The following is an 18,463-nucleotide window of genomic DNA, read 5'->3' on the forward strand; positions in this document are numbered from 1 at the left end:
ATTACATTTGTGTGTGTGATATTTTGCCATTTCTAAGGTGTGTTATGTGTATTGTTTTATTGCAACCTTATAACAACCCTGCAAAATAAGTTAGAACCTGGAGCCTGCAGGGAAAAGAAGACTTGGTGGAGATCTGATAATTATCTTCAGGTATTTTGAAAGTTTTTCTTGTGGAAGGGAGAATCTCTTTTTCTGTTCTTTGGTTCAAGGGGATTTGTTGCTTCAGAGAGTGGTGAATTTCCCCTCTATAAAAGTGTTCAAGCAAAGCTTTTAATGATCTGGTATGTTATAGAGAGTTTTCTTGAGGAACTGGGCTCATACAGGCTAGTCAGTAAAATACCTTGGAACTCAAAAGATAATGGTCTAATTCTAGGAAGAGATCAGAACTAGAAATACAGAGAAATTTATACAATCAGCGAGAAATCCCTGATTCTTCTATCAAATGACATAGGTTATACATTACTGTCCTGTTTACAGAAGGGAGGTTATGGATTGTGTAGAATACAGGTGAGGTAATCACTATTTACTTTCCCTTCCACATACTTTTAGTCTTCTGTGTGTGTTCAGGCAGACATTATTAGCAGTTTCTGAGACTAACTTTTTCAGCAAAAGGAAGCTATTTTTGCCTCTTATGCTTCTCTGTATGTCCATTTATCTCCTGATAGATCTAATAAATCACTATTTTCAGAGTTTTTCTTCAGAGAAAACTGTTGCTGAGAGATGAGATATAGTATTTGTGGTATTTTATTCAAAATGACACTGGAGAATTCATCTACTTTTTAATAAAAATTCTGGGAAATAATTTCTTTCCTTTTCTCTTTAAAATGTTCATAGCTCTTACAGTATATAGAAAAACACTTTTAAATCTTTTCATCTTTCACATGGGGAATCATATATTACAATTTTCACACTTCCAAAATCTAGAGTTCTTGAAGCCCCGGTGTCAAAGGCCAAAGTAGTTTGAAAATCCAAGTAATAACAACACTATCACTGAAACACTGAACAGGAAAAAAAAAAATTGAAGTTATGCAATATAGTTTCCAAATTCAACCTAAAGTAATTGTTTTAAATAAATGCAAAATTTTATTCATATTATCTCTCAATTGTCTTAATTAACCAGAAAGTCTGCAATGAGCAAGTTTTGGACAGAAGTGTACTCTTCAGGGATCAGAACTAAACCTGGCATATATGTAGTAAGAGTTTGGTAATACTTGTTGACTGATTAATTTCTCTGAGCCACAAATGAAAAAGAAATGGCTATAATATGATTGTGTACACACAGGTTTTGTATGTGTGTATATGTATATACAAGTATCTGTGTTATACCAACTTTTTATGAAAGTTAATGGTGGAGGGCAGCTAAATGGCATAGTAGATAGAGCACCAGCCCAGAAGTCAGGAGGACCCAAGTTCAAATGTGGCCTCAGACACTTAACCCTTCCTAGCTGTGTGACCCTGGGTTAGTCACTTGATCCCAATTGCCTCAGCAAAAAAAAAAGAAAGAAAGAAAGAAAAGAAAATGACAAGTTTTCTTTTTTTGGTTCCAAACCTATGATTTCATTTGTGACTTTTCTCCTAGGCTGGGAGGTTAAGTGAATTGCTCAGAATGATAGTTTTTGAACAATAATAGGACTTGAACCCAGGTCTCACTTACTACCTACTATATCCTAGATTCTTCTTTCATCTTCTCTTATCCCTATAAAAGTAAGTTATGCTTCACTAATCCCCAAATTATTCTTCTTTATTAAGAGGGAGTGTGGTTTTTTTTTTTGTTTGTTTGTTTGTTTGTTTTGTTTGTTTTTTAATAGGGGCTTATGCTGTTGCTGTTCTTAATTGACATTTCAGATGGCCAAAAAACAAACAAATGAAAAATTAAAAAAAAAAAAAAAAAAAAAAGGAAAAGATAATGACAAATGTTGGAGAGATTGTGGGAAAACTGGGACCCTAATGCATTGTTGGTGGATATTTGAAATGATCCAACTATTCTGGAGAGCAATCTGGAACTATGCCTAAAGGGCTTATCTTTGACCCAGCATTACCTCTACTGGGTCTGGTCTGTATCCCAAGGAAACATTAAAAAAGAAAAAAGACCTATATGTGCAAAAATGTTTGTAGCAGCTCTTATTGTGGTAGCAAAGAATTGGAAAATGAATAGATGCCCATCAACTAGGGAATGGCTAAATAAGTCATGGTATATGAAAGCAAGTGAGTTGTGTTGTTCTATAAAAAATGGTGAACAAGCTGATATTTAGAAAGGCCTGGAAGGATTTACATGAATAGATGCTGAGCAAAACAAACAGACCAGATTGTATTCAGTAACAGCAAGATTGTGCAATGATCAATAATGAAAGACTTGGTTCTTCTCAGCAGCTCAATGATCCAAGGCAAAAACCCCAATAAACTTTGGAGGAAAATGCCATCTGCATCCAGAGAGAACTGTGGAGACAATATAAATTAACACATACTATTTTCGCGTTTTTTTTTTTTTTTTCCTTCTGTTTTATTTTTTTCTCTTGTAGTTTTCCCCCTTGGCTCTGATTTTTTTCTCCCAACCTGATTAATAAGGAAATGTTTTTTTTTTTTTTTTTTTTTTTGTTTTTTTTTTGTTTTTTTTTAATGAATGGCATGTATAACCAGGGGGAAAAAAAGAAAAAAATTCATCCTCTAGAAAAATGGGATAGAGGAAAATATATAGTTAGTAATAATTGATGAAAAATATTTTACAGCAAGCTTCTCTGATAAAGATCTCATTTTTCAAATGTATAAAGAATGGAGTCAAATTTATAGAAGTCATTCTTCAGCTGATAAATGGTCAAATGATATGAAAAGGCAGTTTTAAGACAAAATAACCCAAAGTGCCTTGAGTCATATTAAAAAAAATGCTCAAAATCACAATTGATTATAGAAATGCCAATTTAATAATAACTGAGCTACCACATTACACCTTTATTAGATTGGCTAATATGAAAGAAAAAGGAAAATGACAAATGGAGGGGATGTGGGGAAATTGCTGCTAATGCCTATTTGGTGAAATGGTATACTGATGTAGCCATTTTGTAAAGCAAGATTTCTTTCTAACAAAATTACTTATTTTTTTAAGTTTTAGAGGAAAAGAAGAAAAAAATTTTGAAGAAAAAAATATCAGTAACCTATTGTGCAAAAGACCTATTATTTGCTTAAAAGCAGAATTCTGTTGCAATACTTTAAAAACAGCTTTTCAATAATTTCACAATTTTATTCTTATAAAAACTCATAGAAACCCAAATTGTTTTGGTTAAAACTGTTTTGTCTTGAAAAGATTTGGAGATGGGGAAGAAGAAATGATGGGGAAAATTTTTAATTTTTCGGAATGTTTTTCAAGAGAAAGTTTTAAAACATTTTTCTTAAGCATCCTAAATGTGTAGTTCATGGTTTTTGTTTGTTTTTTTTGTTTTTTGTTTTAACATATCATTAAATTAGGTTATAGATTATTGGTTTTTGATGTAGTTAAATTTTCATTCACGAAAAAATGAAATTACTTATGATTGTGTGAATGTGGCCTTCTATTGCTAAATTCAGGCAGTTAAATACCAGAAAAAGTTGAGAACCTTAAATTTTAGATGGTGATAGAAGAGAAAAAAAGTTTTGAGTGCTGTGGGGGAGGGAAAGGAGGAAGAAAAGGCTTATGAGATACCCTTTTGAGTCAAAAAGTTCATTCAAGCAACATCCTTTAGGCTTTCCAAGCTCTACAGCCAATTCTAGCTGCTATAATAGAACTAATTGAACAAGTCCTTTTAATTTTTAATTCTGATGCTGTCTCTTATTCCAGGTTTGGCTTTACTCCTTTATCTACCACTCTTAACTATTAGTGCTTATTCTCTTCCACATTAATTGGCATAAACTTATCTTTTTACTTATTTATCCCCAACATAATGTAAACTCTTTAGGAATAATAAGTTTTTCTCCCTTGTTTTGGTTTTTTCTTAGGTCCCTTCTATTTGCAAGAAAGTGGTATTTTTTTACAGCATAGTGCCTTATATATAGTAGATAACTAATAAGTACTTGTTGAATTGAATTATAGTATAGCTTGCTGTTCTTACTTACAACTTCTGTTGTAATACACGGGAGCCACCTGACAATGGTTGCTGGACATCCAACCCAGACCTGCAGAATGGATACAAGGAGATTGAGAGGCAGTTGCTGTTGTTCTCTAATCTCTCTGACTGAGAAGCTGTTGCATTGTCTGACCTCTCTCCTTTTCCCTCTGCCTTCAATTTATCTCATTCCCGATTCTCAACACCTGTGTCAACAAAGGCTGCCTTGCAGCTCCTTCAGATGTTATGATCTACAACTGTGGAGGCTCTCAGAGAATTGACCTGTCCCTTAATAATTTTCTATGCCTTTTATTGATTTAGCTTAATAAAATACCCAAAACATTTGTGGGAGTCACTTTACATTATATAAATTTGGTACAATGATATATTTTAAGAACATTTGAACATATTTCATCCCTGCTCCCCCTTTTTTATTCAGTCATTTTTTAATTGTGTCTGACTCTTTATGAGCTCTTTTGGGTTTGGGGGGTGAGTTGGTTGGTTTGTTGGCAATTACTGGACTGGTTCACCATTTCCTTCTCCAGCTCATTTCATAGATGAGAAAATTGAGGCAATAAAGATTAAGTACTTGCCCAGATCTGAGGCTAGATCCGAGGTTAGCACTATGTCCACAGTGCCACCTAACTGTCCCTTTATTTTTTAGTACTTGGTTAAGATTGTGTCAAACTTCTCCCCATTGCAAACATCTTCTCTATATGTTGTTATTTAAATGTATATCTGTTATAGCTTTATAATATTACAAAGCATTAAAACAGCATTTTAAGTTTGCTAATACAAGTAGTTCCCATTTTTCACTGTTTTCATTTCCTAATTTCTACTTTCCCAATCAACTCATTTGATACTGTTATTTGCTTTTTTGTTAATAAAACAGGTGTAGGCTACAGTGCATGTGTAGTTATGATATAACTTTGGGTTTTCTGGATTTTGCCTTCTGGGCATTCAGGAAATACTATGTCAATTGTGTTCCACCTGTAGTTTTCATCATATAAATTTTATTATGTGAATATTTAATTGAGTGCTTAGTATGCATAAAGCACTTTCCTAAGAGCTTTCAGACTTGCTGGGTCTATTTTGTGATCTTATAAGTGGGTAGGTAAGAATAATCAAGGAATAAAGTGCCCTATGAGAATTGAAATGGTCTTGACTCATTTAACTATATATCCTAACCAATTGGGCTAACTTGTTTAAGCTATTTTATTTATAAAAACAACCTTAATCAATCAATCAGGCTTTTATTAACCATCTACTATGTACTAAGCACATGTTGAGGATAAATAAAAAAAATTTCACTTAACCCCAGCCTTAGGGAAAAAAAAAAGAATGAAGCATTTTCTATTCACTGGGAACATACATTATAATGAGAATACACATATTCGGTATGTACAGAATAAATATAAGGAAAACAAATACAAAGTAGTTAAATCCTAGGTAGTCTCAGAGGGAAGGGACTAGAAGATGAGAGAGAAGAGGAATCATGAAATGCTTCATATAGAAGGTGGTGCTTAGGTGTCTCTTGAATTTTATGAAGCAGAGATCTAGAGAAATTGCATTCCATCCATGAAGAAGAGCCAGTGAAAGAAGTAGAAGATAAAAGATTGTGTGGGGAGGAATAGCCAGAAAGCTATTCCAATTAAGGTGGAAGCTGTATAAATTGGGATAGAATTCGAGAAAAATGTGTAGAAATGGCAAGATTTGGCAATTGATACGACTTATCTAAGATGGAGAGCAAGCAGTTGAGTACAATTCGCAAGTTCTAAACTTGGAAAACTGAAAAGTGTGTTGGTATCTTCAAGATACTGCAACAGCACATCACGAAAATGATAAACTATGACCAGGATGGTTTTATATTAGGAATATATTATATTACCGTATTGTATTAAGAAAACTATGAGTATAATTGATCATATTAACAAGAGCAACATAATTTGTGTGATTATATGAGTAGAAAAGCATTTGACAAGATAAAATTCCCATTGTTTAAAACACTTAGTTTTTATTTATCTTAAAAAGCCAGTATTACTGTAATAGAAATAAACTAGGGGCCTTTCCAATAAGATCAAGGATAAAGCAAAGTTGTCCATTATCATCCATGATACTATGGCAATAACACAAGAAAAAGAAAAGAGAGAATCTGCATACTATTGTGGTTTACTTAAAGAATCCCGAGGAAATCAGCTGGAAAACTAATTGAAACAATTAGCAACTTCATCAATGTTGTAGAATGTAAAATCACCACATGGCTATATTTTTGGTATATCAAATCCAAGATGTTTCTGGCAGTGCTTGCTTGTTAAATTGCACAACTTTACTACAATCTTGGTTCTGAACACACAGCATGCACACATGCTTCCAGAAATACCTCAGTTCATATTTGAGATAGGATCATGTAAAAATTTCTTAGGCTAAAAGGGGTCACAAGTGGAAAAAAGATTAAGAGGTCCTGGCATAATAGATATGCTAGGCCCTGAGTTGGGAAGACTTCAAATCCAAGATCAAATGCTTGTTAGCTATGTGATGCTTGGTAAGTCACTTCACTTCCCTCCATTTTCTCAATTTTAAAATGAGGATAATAATAGCATTTATCTTGCAAGCATTCACATCTTATATGTGAATGTCATGATAAGATGTTATTTGTAATAAAATGATGGTTATAGCCCTGGGAAATGATGTAATAGAAACCCCAATAGCAGTAGAGATTCAAGTGCTTTTCAAGAAACCCCAGGACACCTGACCTTGGGCATGATGTAGTCCTTAAAAATATAGCTGTTGGGAATGATGTGGCATAACCTTGGAGTATTTCTATGAATAAAAAAGGAATTGGGCCTGATATGCTTTATTCCACTAAGCTATCCTTCAAGGACATCTTGGGATGTCATCCAAAACTCTGGATTGCTGTCTTATACCTGGCCAAGAAAGGGGGTCATTGTTAGCCTCATTATCAAACATGCTGCCAATCAGCAAAGAGCCTGTGGTTTAGGGACTTTCTCTTCTCTTTAGCAGTTATGGTAGAGCATACCTTTAATAGTAATCTTTATGAAAAAAGTACTCTATTACCAGCATTGCATATCTTTGTTCCTGAATTCCCATCACGTACTTGCTGATGTAGACATGGTATGCATTTTCCTCTAAGACCCTCCCTAACTTCTCCCTAACTCTCTAAACCCCCACCCTTTGTTCTTTTCCCTTATCCATCTCTACAAAAATCCCTTTTTCACTAGAACCTTTTCACTCTCAGCCCCTACAAGATCCCTTTTTGGTTAGTCTGTCTGCCTTTCATGAAATAAAGCACTCCTTTTAGCTATGATAATACCTTTGTGAGGGGATATCTAGATGGCACAGTGGATAGAGCACAGGTCCTGGCGTCAGGAGGATCTGAACTCAAATGCAGCCCCACATTCTTAATACTAGCTGTGTGACTCTGAGCAAGTGACTTAATCCTGATTGCCTCCCAGCAAAAAAAAAAAAAAAAAAGAGAGAGAGAGAGAGAGAATTTTTCACATTCTGAACTGCTCTTTCAGAACCTTGTTCTTTATCAGAATCACTTAGCACAGTCCCTGGCACATAGTAGGTACTTTCCGTCCTTCCCTCTTTATTTTAATTCTGGTTAAAATTTTCACATAATAATGATGTATGAATAATATATGTTCTTAATTAAATTTGCTGAGCGAATTATGTCATGTTGGAAAATTTAATAGATTGGTCAGGAGGAGCTTTACTTTAAAAGCATTATTGGAAATAAAGGATAAGGAAAGTGGGCACTGAAGAGCTATGTAAAGAAGGGTCTGCATAAGCAGAATTTCCTTGCTCCTCTTTGGTGGTTGTTGGTAAGTAGAGGGAAATATTTAATTTTGATATTTTGATATTATCTTTATTCAGATAAGATGCTGAATGAGTAGTAATATCTGCTTTAGATTTCAAAATCACCTACTTGGTCACAGATATTAAATGGCTTCTTATGACAAATACATTCTAACTCTACTATGATGCCATGATTTAAATTGTAAATATTCTTTCCTATAAAATTTAAATAAAATATTCCTAGATGGGTACAAAGAAAGCATGTATTATTAAAGTTGTTTGTTTATTTTTGTTTTCAGATCCTCAAAAGTGACTGATCTATGAAATGGCAGAGAATGGAAAAAATTGTGAACAGAGACTTACAGGAATGAACAAGGAACAGCACAATGGAAACTTCACAGGTAAATTGTGGCAAGCTTAGAACTGAAATTTTTTTGGTTCAAGGAGATAATGAAATGTGTTGTGTGCTGATTCAATTCTGATACTTATAAGAAAACACATTCAGCATAAAAGAAATGCTATTCCTGTAATTCATTATTACCTTTTGATAATGGAACAGTGATCTATCCACTGTGCCATTTAGCCGCCTCCCCAGCAATGGATTTTTTTTTTTTTTAATTGATTATAAGAGGTGGGGGGAAATTGGGAAGTGGGGAATTGGCAACATTGAATATAAATACTTTTTTCCCAGGTAAGAAGAAGAGAGAGAAGGTGGATGGGTAGATTTTTGGAGTAAAAGATACAAAGGAAAAGATTTTGTAGAATTGGAGAGACCTAAGCACATTTATAGGAAGATGGGAAGGAAACCAATATAAAAGAGAAATTGAAGATTTATGAGAAAGGAAAAATTGGCTCTAGAACCTGAATTTAGGGTTTTTTGGAAAAGAGTGTAATAGAGACAATATAGCCTTTCTGAAGAGTAAGAATTCTTCTTCTATAACCAAAAAGAGGAAAGCAAAAGTAGGTAATGATGACAAAGTTTTAGGAATGGGGAGGGAAGCTAAGATAACTAAGAGTGCATTTTTCTCCCTTGTGGAGAGGGAGGGAAGGTGATTTGTTTGGAAGTATGAAGTCTGGGGTAAGTTGAGTTGAGGAATAAAAACATCTATAACTTTCTAAACATGTTTTAGATCCAAATGCAGTTTACTACTTTAAATTGGTTAGAATTACTGAACAAGGCTTCTCATCTCTAACGAAGCACAGAAATATGATGTGGTGTAACATTTAAGCCAGCTATATCTAAGTTGTAATTTAATATTTATAACTACAGTTTTATTTTTTTATTTTTATTTTTTTATTTATTTATTTTTTGGGGGGCATGTTTGTTTTATTTCTTTTTCTTTTTTTTTTTTTTTTTTTTTTTTATTCATTTTTCCAAATTATCCCCTCCCTCCACTCCCTCCCCCCGATGGCAGGTAATCCCATACATTTTACATGTGTTACAATATAACCTAGATACAATTTATGTGTGTAAATACCTTTTTCTTGTTGCACATTAATTATTAGCTTCCGAAGGTATAAGTAACCTGGGTAGATAGACAGTAGTGCTAACAATTTACATTCACTTCCCAGTGTTCCTTCTCTGGGTATAGTTATTTCTGTCCATCATTGATCAACTGGAAGTGAGTTGGATCTTCTTTATATTGAAGATTTCCACTTCCATCAGAATACATCCTCATATAGTATTGTTGTATAACTACAGTTTTAAAGTTCAAATAAACACTCTTAATTTAAGGGGCTTGAAGGATATGAACAGATAATTTTCAGATGATGAAAAACCATTTATAGTCATAACAAAAATTGTTCTATATCACTATTGATTAAAGAAATGCAAATTAAAACAACTCTGATCTACCAACTCATACCTCTCAGATTTGCTAATATGACAGGAAAAGATAATGATAAATGTTGGAGAGGATGTGGGAAAACTGGAACATTAATTAATTGTTGGTAGAGTTTGGAAATAATCCAACGATTCTGGAGAGCTGTTTGGAACTATGCTCAGCTATAAAACTGTGTATACCCTTTGATCCAGCAGTACTACTACTGAGTTTGTATCCCAAGGAAATCACAAAACACACATGTGCAAAAATATTTATAGCAGCTCTTTTTGTGGTGGCAAAGAATTAGAAAATGAATAGATGTCCATCAATTAGGAAATGGCTGAATAAATTATGGTATATGAAAGTAAGGGAATTTTATTGTTCTATAAAAAATGATGAGCAAACTGATTTTAGAAAGACCTGGAAGGAATTACATGAACTGATGCTGAACAAAACAAGCAGAACCCAGGAATATATTGTATACAGTAACAGCAAGATTGTGGGCTGATCAACTGTGCAAAACGTGGTTCTACTCCATGGTTCAGTGATCTAAGGCAATCTCAATAAACTTTGGAGAAATATGCCATATGCATCCAGAGAGAGCACTATGGAGACTGAATGTAAAGCAACACATGCTATGTTTGCTTTTTTTTTCTTTTTCCTCTAGTGGTTTTCCTCTTTTATTCTGATTTTTCTCTCCCAACATGATTCATAAATGTGTTTTAAAAAATTAATGTACATGTAAACTAGAAAATAAAAGTAAAATAATTAAAAAAAAAAAGAAGTTGAGAGGCTAGTTGAATGACTTTTTGTTATAAATAATTTTCCATTTTCCTTCTTTTTTTGTCTATTTTATTTCAGACCCCTCTTCATTGAGTGAAAAAAAGAGACGGGATCGGGAAGAAAGGCTGAATATTGTCCTGTGGAGGCAGCCACTCATTACCTTGCAGTATTTTTTTCTGGAAATCCTAATAAACTTGAAGGAATGGACCGTAAAGTAAAGCTTTTCTTCACCTTTCATATAAGCTATTTTAAATCCTGAAAGATTCTCTCTATATTTTTTATCCATTTTACCCATAATTTACATTTGGAAAAATCATTGTGGAAGCATATTTTTCTCTTTAGAGACATTTAAAAAAAAACAAACCTAGACTGAACATTGCAAATATTTTTATCAATTTTCATTTTATAGTTTTTAATTTGTTACCTTATACTACAAGTTCTAATTTGATAAGTTAGAAAACACCTTGAATGCTTTAGGTTTTTTTGACTTAAGTAGTTCTGAACTGAACTTAAGACAGGAATCTGAATTTGGGGAGAGGGCAGTGAGAGGAGAATTTATGAATTTTTTTTAATGATAAATGTATTTTAATATAATTAATATAGATTTGATCTACTTTTAAAATTATAGGGTCTCATAGATTTTCCCAGCAATCAAAGGAATCTGTGCCACAAAAGAGAGAAAGAATCCTTGCCCTACGAGAAGTCAGCTCCTTAAATAGTGTGCTTTAGAATAAACTATTAAGTTTAAAGGTTCAAAAATGCTTGAACCTTGTATGTAGTAAAAGTTTTTATTAATGTTTTGTACCAGAAGAGGACATTGCTTTAGAAATATGTTCTACTTTAAAGCTTAGTGCTTGTAAATTTTGTAGCTCCAAATGTTATAAAGGGCAAGTTGAATTTTTGCATAGCTTATCAAGTCCTGACCTGCTTTCTCAATATAGAACTTTAAGCTGATGTAGGATGGAACATTGCATAAGGAAAGAAAGGCTTCAAATGATTCAAAACAAGAAAGCTAGATTGTCGTTATACTACACAAGGCAGAATATTTATGGATTGAAGGAGAGGTTCTCATTTTGTTTTGAGTAATTTTCCTCTATGCTTGCTATCCCAACAGTTTCAAGGATTTATTTTGACAACGATAAAGAGGCTTAACATTGAGACTACAAAAAACTCTGATTATCATTTATTTATTTTTAAGATTGTGGCATCGCCGAAGCATTGTGGTGTCTTTTTTACTCCTGCTTGCTATGCTTACAGCTACGTATTATATTGAAGGAACACATCAACAGGTAAGAATTCATTTAATCTACTTTTGAATGCCCCCCAATATGTTAAATCAAATCACTTTTGCCAGTGGGCTACCATAATTTTCAGATTTCCCATCAGTTTAGCCAGGTGACATATTTGCACAAATATTAATAAGTTGTCCAAGTGTGAGCAATTAGTATTGTTATACATCTTTTTTGGCTTTTTGAGAGTTTGCTAAATGTCATTGTTCTGATGGTGCCCAAGCCAAACATTGTGCATCTTTTTAAAAATTGTATTTTCATCTGACATTAAATAATTCCCAGTTATATTTTTTAAAATTTGGAGTTCCAAATTCTCTCCTCACACATTGAGAAAGCAAACAGTATATCAGTTACATGTATGTAGACATGCAAAACATATTTCCATATTAGCCATGTTGCAAATCAACACACAAAAATAGCAAGGATAATAAAGTGAAAAACCCAGCTTTGTGAATCTTCAGAGAATTATCAGATCCTCACATTTTATTTATGAGGCAAACTTTCATTTTGTACCAGACAGATTTTTATATTATTTTGAGAATAAGCTTGTATAATGATGTAAATTCATTTACAACTGTGAAGTGACTGGGAGATAGTTAGAAGGTTTAGAACATCTTTTTGGATTAAAATAACACAACTAAAATATGCAGTAACAGTATGTTCTAAATTGTAGATCTAAAAATCTAAATTTATTTTTAAACACTTGAACTCAATTCTGAGGCTTCTGTGATTTTAAAAATACTGTTATAGACATTTAAACACAATCTTTAGGGATGGTTAGGTAGCATAATGGAAAGAATACCAATCCTAGAATCAGGAAGGCCCGAGTTCAAATTTGGACTCAGACACTTATTAGTTGTTTGACCCTGGCAAGTCACTTAGCCTCAATTGCCTCAAAATCAAACAAACATAAAAAGAATCTTTGCAGTTGCCAAATTAGAGTCTAAAAACTATTCAGTAATGGAATTACTTTCTGAAGATTCTGTACCACAGTGAGACATTGAAGCCAAAACTTCTAGAACTAGTGGAGATAGAACTATGATTAGACAAAAGACTTGTCTTGAAAACATTCTGTTCTCATTAACTAGTTGTGTGACCTTAAGCAATTCACAAGTTCTAAGTACTTTATTCTCTCCATCTGTAAATCAGGGTTTAACCTGGAGATGATGAATTTTTTCATATTTTGATAATTGTGTTTCAGTGTCATTGCTTTCCTTTGTAATCCTATTTAATTTATTTTATGCATTTAAAAAAATTATCTGGGAAAAGTCATAGATTTCACCAGTCTGCTTCCCAAAGTGATCCTAATATAAAAAAAGTGAAGAATCCCTGGCCTAAGATCTCTTCCAGCTCTTTTTCACCTTTTAATCTTCCCTGATTCTGGAATTCTTCCCACCAATGTCCATGTCTAGATGAACTCCAGGTTTTCTTTCCCTCTCAACATACTTGCATTGGGGATACCTAAGTGTGATTGTCATCTTACATTTTATTTTTTTAATCTGGATAGTGAAGAACATGTTATATTTACAAAGATAGCTATCATTTTTCCTTTTCCCCTCTCGTTCTTCTCCATGTTTTTTAAAATTCAGATAATTTATGACTTGTAAAGATTTCTTCTCTTTGTTGGTGGCTTCTTACTTATGATAGCTATGCTTAAGAAAATAACAATTTAGAAGATAAAATTCAGCTAAATGATAATTAATTCTTTTGCTACCCCTCTCCTATTACATACAAAGTTTTATAAGAAAAAGGAACAAGATCCTTTTAGTTTAGTAGTTGTTGTTTTAAGTTAATGTATTTGACAAGTGGTTTCAGGCAATTTTGAAATTGTAGTATTCTTGTTTTTCAGTATGTGAAATTTATGGAGAAAAAGATTCTTTGGTGTGCCTACTGGGTAGGCTTAGGAATTCTGTCTTCTGTTGGGCTTGGAACAGGTCTACATACTTTTCTGCTTTATCTGGTAAGAGCAACATTTAATTACTTATTTGAAAATTTTTATTGATATCTTTTATTTTTACTTTCATTTCTAAATATATTTCTTCCTATTGAGTCATCCTTTAAAACAAGGAATGAAAAAGAAAGGGAGAAGAGAAAGTTCAGGAAAAATTAACCAACGTATCAACTGAGCCTAAATTGATAATATTCCGCATACATAGTTCCCCAATTTTTGTGAAGAAAAAATCTTTTCAACCCTTCTTCCAAACCAAGCTTTATCATTATAATTGCACAGTTTTATTTTTTAAAATGCATTTTAATATGAAACATAGTCTTATAAAAATGAAATTTAGAATTTATCCTCTGCAAAAAATATAGAACAGATTAAGTCCAATCTTTGAAACTTCCCATAAGCCTTCTTTCTTTTTTTCTAGGTAGTATTTTATTTTCAAAATAAATAACATAAACTGTTTAGGATGAATGTAGTTCAGGTTAATGAAAAGAGTTTCGTTTCTAAAATTATTTTTAGATTGGCAGAATGCTTTTGGTAAAGTGTTAAGAATATGTAATTGTAATGGAAGGTTTTCTAAGTCAAGCATATAAAGAACATTTTCTCATATTTTTTTCTAATTCAAGTACAGGTTTCTTTTTCAGATGTTCAGGTGTTGCTAAATTATCTATCACCCCCACCTTCAAATACAAAAGCAGTTCAGCATTAGTTCAGTATCTTTAGTACAAAGTGTAGTCCACATGACTTCATTTTTGAAACAGACATGATGGAATGGAAAAGATAAAAAGACAGACAATGGGATTTGAACTCTATACCATCTTGTTGAAATTCTAGCACTTTTTTGTATTATATCACATGACCTTTCAAACATGTAAAGAACAATTCTAATAATATCTAAATTAAAAAAAAAATTAAGTAAAGATAGAGTCCAACCAAATTACTTCTATGACACAACCATTATTTTGATGACCCAACTAGGAAGTATAAAAACAAAAACCTATAGATGAATTTTCCTAATGAATATTGATACAAATGTTTTAAATAAAATACCTGCAAGGAGCTCATATATATATAACCAGACTGTATTTATCCCAGAAATGAAAGACTAGCTCAATATTAGAAAACTATTTTAATATATAATATTAGAATATGTATAATATTAGAAAAACTTTTAGTATAATTGATCATGACAATAAAAAACTAATAAAAAAATAAATGTGATTTGATTATATTAATAGATGCAGAGAAGACCTTGAAAAATTTAATACCCATTCCTATTAAAAATACTAGAAAGCATATGGATAAATGGGACTTTTCACAAAATGACATGGACAAATATTTTATGAAATAGGGATAAATTGGAAGCCTTTTCTGTAAATGCAAAAGTAAAGCAAGGATGTTCATTATTAGCATTGTTATTCAATATTATACTTGCAATGTTTAGCTATAGCAGTAAGACAAGTAAAAAAATATGGAAGGAATAAATATAGGTAAGAAGGAAATAAAACTATTACTTTTTACAGATAAGTTTAGATCTGGTAGTCAAAACACCCTCTGAAACTATTTGAACACAATTACAAAACAACTAAATACACATTTAAATGATCAGAGCACAAATATTCATTCCTTATGTGTAGTCCAAACCAATATTTTAAAAATGACAATACTGCTTAAATTAATTTATTTCTTTAGTGTAAGACCAATCAGACCGACCAGAGAGCTAGAAGAAATAATGACAAAATTTAAAGCAGGAGTGGGGAACCTTTTTTTTTGCTGAGGAACATTTAGATATTTATAACATTGTTCACAGGCTATATGAAATTATCAGCTTAAAGAACTCAAGAAGGTTTTTGTCATCTGCACTTGCCTTGGCAGAGTCAGACCAAATGATTTTATGAGCCTTCTACTTCCCAGGGACTTAACCCCAATCTAGAGGAAGAAAAGGTCAAGAATGTCAAAGGAATCAATAAAAAAAAAAATTTGTGTAAGAATGGTACTTAGCTGTAACTCAAATTATACTACAAAGCAGTATCCATCAAAACAATTTAATACTGAATAAGAAGTAGAATGGCTGATTAGTAAAGAAGCAAATGAGCTCAGTAACCTAATGATTCTAGCTATTGGGGCAAGAACTCACTTTTTTTGGGAAAAAAACAAACTGTAAAATAATTTTGATTATATAAAATTTTTAAAAGTTTTTGCACAAACAAAACTAATGCAGCAAAAATTAGAAGAAAAGCGGGAAACTGGGAGCAGGAGGACATTTTATAGCAAATTTCTCAAATTAAGGTTTAATTTCTCAAGTATGTAGAAAGCCAAATCAAATTTACAAAAATAAGAGCCCCAGTAGATAAATGGTCAAAGGTTAAGAACAGGCAATGTTCAGAGGAAGAAATCAAGACTATCAGTAGTCATATGTTAATAATTAAAGAAATGCAAATTAAAACCACTCATTGACTAAGATGACAGAAAAGGAAGTTGACAAATGTTGTGAGAAATATGGAAAAATAAGTAAATAAGTTTATACATTTTTGATAGAACTGAACTAATCTTATTTTGGAAGGCAATTTTTATGTATGGCCAAAGAACTATAAAACTGATCCTTTGACCCAGCAGCACCAGATCTATCTCTAAAGAAATCAAAGAAAAAAGAATAGTATTTATATGTATAAAAATATGTATAGAAACTCTTTTTTTATGGTTGGAAAGAATTGGAGAGTGAGAAGATATCCATCAGTTGGGAAATGGCTAAACAAGTCATCAGAAACATAGGATATTTTCAGAGAAACCTGGGGAAGCCGTCAGAAACCAAAGGAAAGTGAAGTGAGCAAAACCAAGAGAACAATGTATATATTAACTGCAAAATCGTAAAGATAAATAACTATGAAAGACTTAATAACTCAGCAATTCAGTTACACCCCCCCTCCCCCAGAACTCCAAAGGACACCTGATGAAAAACATTTCTAACCAACTTTAGAGAACTGATGGACTCATCATACAGATTAAAACATTTTTTTCCCTTTATTTCTCTTATGTTTTCTCATTTCAGAACATGGCTAATGCCGCTATGTGTTTTGCATGACTTTATGTTTATATGTCTTACTAGAAAGCATAGGAATAAATGGAGTTTGCTTTAAAATGATAAGTAGCATCCATCTGAAACCACCACCATGCATTATATGTAGTGGGAATAAGCTATAGAAGCATTCCCACTAAAACCAGAGGTGAAACAAGGTTGCCCCAATCATGTTTTATCATTTCAGTTGGTGGAAGAGGGAAATGAAAGAAGGGAGAAAACTTGGCACTAAAAAAACCCCACCAAAAGAAATGACTAGAACTTCTTTCCATATACTTGGGTTGTTACAGTGGGGATGGAAGAAACAACCTTTTAAAAAAAGCCCTGATGGAGCACCTAGGTGGCTCAGTGGATAGAGCACTGGCCCTGAATTCAGGAGGACCCGAGTTCAAATCTGCCCTCAGACACTTAACACTTTCCAGCTCTGTTACCCTGGGCAAGTCACTTAGCCCCAATCACCTCAGCAAAAAAAAAGAGAGAAAGGAAGGAAGAAAGTAAGAAAGAAGTGGACTAAAATTAGAAAATGTTCAGTAGTAGAGAATGATTGACTTATCAACAACTGCAGAGAAATCAGAGAATGAGACATGATTTGCCAACTGGGAATTCTTTAGTGATCTTCAAGATAGCCTTATCTGTAGGATAGCTGGGGCCGAAAACTAATTGCCTGTAGGGTTTAATAAGAGCTAGTAGGGAAGAGGTGGAGGGAGTGATTGAAATGCATGAAAGTGAATGAATGATGGTTGAAGTGAAATCTTCAATTAGGATATTGGAATGCAAAAGGATTAATTTTAGCTAAGAGCAAGAGTATTACTATTGTGAACTGAAGAAAGAAAATGTTGGTAATGCCAGATATTGAGGGATAGAAGAGGAAAGCTGAAGAAGTACATGGTAAGTGACCTCAGACTTTTCAGTGATATAGGAAGCTAGGATATAGAAGAGGCAGACATAAATTAAGGTCATATTATGTGTCAAGTATAGCACTGGGAATGTAAATACCAAAAAATGAAAAAAATAAGAAACAAAAAACTCTCAAAACTCTTGCTCTCAAAGACTTTACATTCTAATAGAAATAAAATATAGAGCCAAAATATAAAAAGGTGCCTCTTTATCAAATGGCCCTTGTGGCCAAGGGCAGTTTCCCTGAGGAAGACAAGACAATGAACGGTGGGAAAAGTTTAGTAAATCATCTGCTTAAATATGGGAATGGAAGTGTTTGGAGATTAGGAGGTTTAGAATAATTGTGGGGAAAATTGGGTGTGTTGGAAAGAGCACTGAAGTAAAAGAACTAGGATCAACCCATAGCTCTACAATTTATTAGCTTTAAGATCTTGATAATATTTCACTTTCATTTTCTATAATTGAGATTCGACTGGATCATCTCTAAAGTCCCTTCTAGCTCTACCATTCTCTGATTTTGAATTCACAAAAATAGAGTAAAAGGATTATCAGATTATTGAGAAACCAGCTGGGATTATGTTGCCATAAATTTATAACTGAGTGAAAACTTCAAAATTGTATCTTTCTTAAGTATCACTCAGCAGCTCTACAGCCAGGAGCAGAAATCAATGTTTTGCGCAAGTACACTTGCCCAAAGATAAAATTCACAGGTTAGGAAGGAAGGTCATTTGGCAAAGAAATTCTAGGTCAATTTCAGT

General features: G+C 32.9%; 1 protein-coding gene across 1 annotated transcript in view; it reads left to right on the top strand.

Moving 5' to 3' along the window:
- VMP1 (vacuole membrane protein 1) overlaps nucleotides 1-18,463 on the top strand; it is a 124,069-nt gene that overhangs the window by 21,511 nt on the left and 84,095 nt on the right. Inside the window, exons 2-5 of the mRNA XM_074261965.1 lie at nucleotides 8,192-8,293; nucleotides 10,577-10,712; nucleotides 11,697-11,787; nucleotides 13,637-13,747. Of these exons, the coding sequence (XP_074118066.1) occupies nucleotides 8,218-8,293; nucleotides 10,577-10,712; nucleotides 11,697-11,787; nucleotides 13,637-13,747 (414 nt within the window). The 5' untranslated portion in view covers nucleotides 8,192-8,217. The remainder of the gene's footprint in view (nucleotides 1-8,191; nucleotides 8,294-10,576; nucleotides 10,713-11,696; nucleotides 11,788-13,636; nucleotides 13,748-18,463) is intronic.

Source organism: Sminthopsis crassicaudata, chromosome 4, assembly GCF_048593235.1.
Source record: "Sminthopsis crassicaudata isolate SCR6 chromosome 4, ASM4859323v1, whole genome shotgun sequence".
Lineage (NCBI taxonomy): Eukaryota > Metazoa > Chordata > Mammalia > Dasyuromorphia > Dasyuridae > Sminthopsis > Sminthopsis crassicaudata.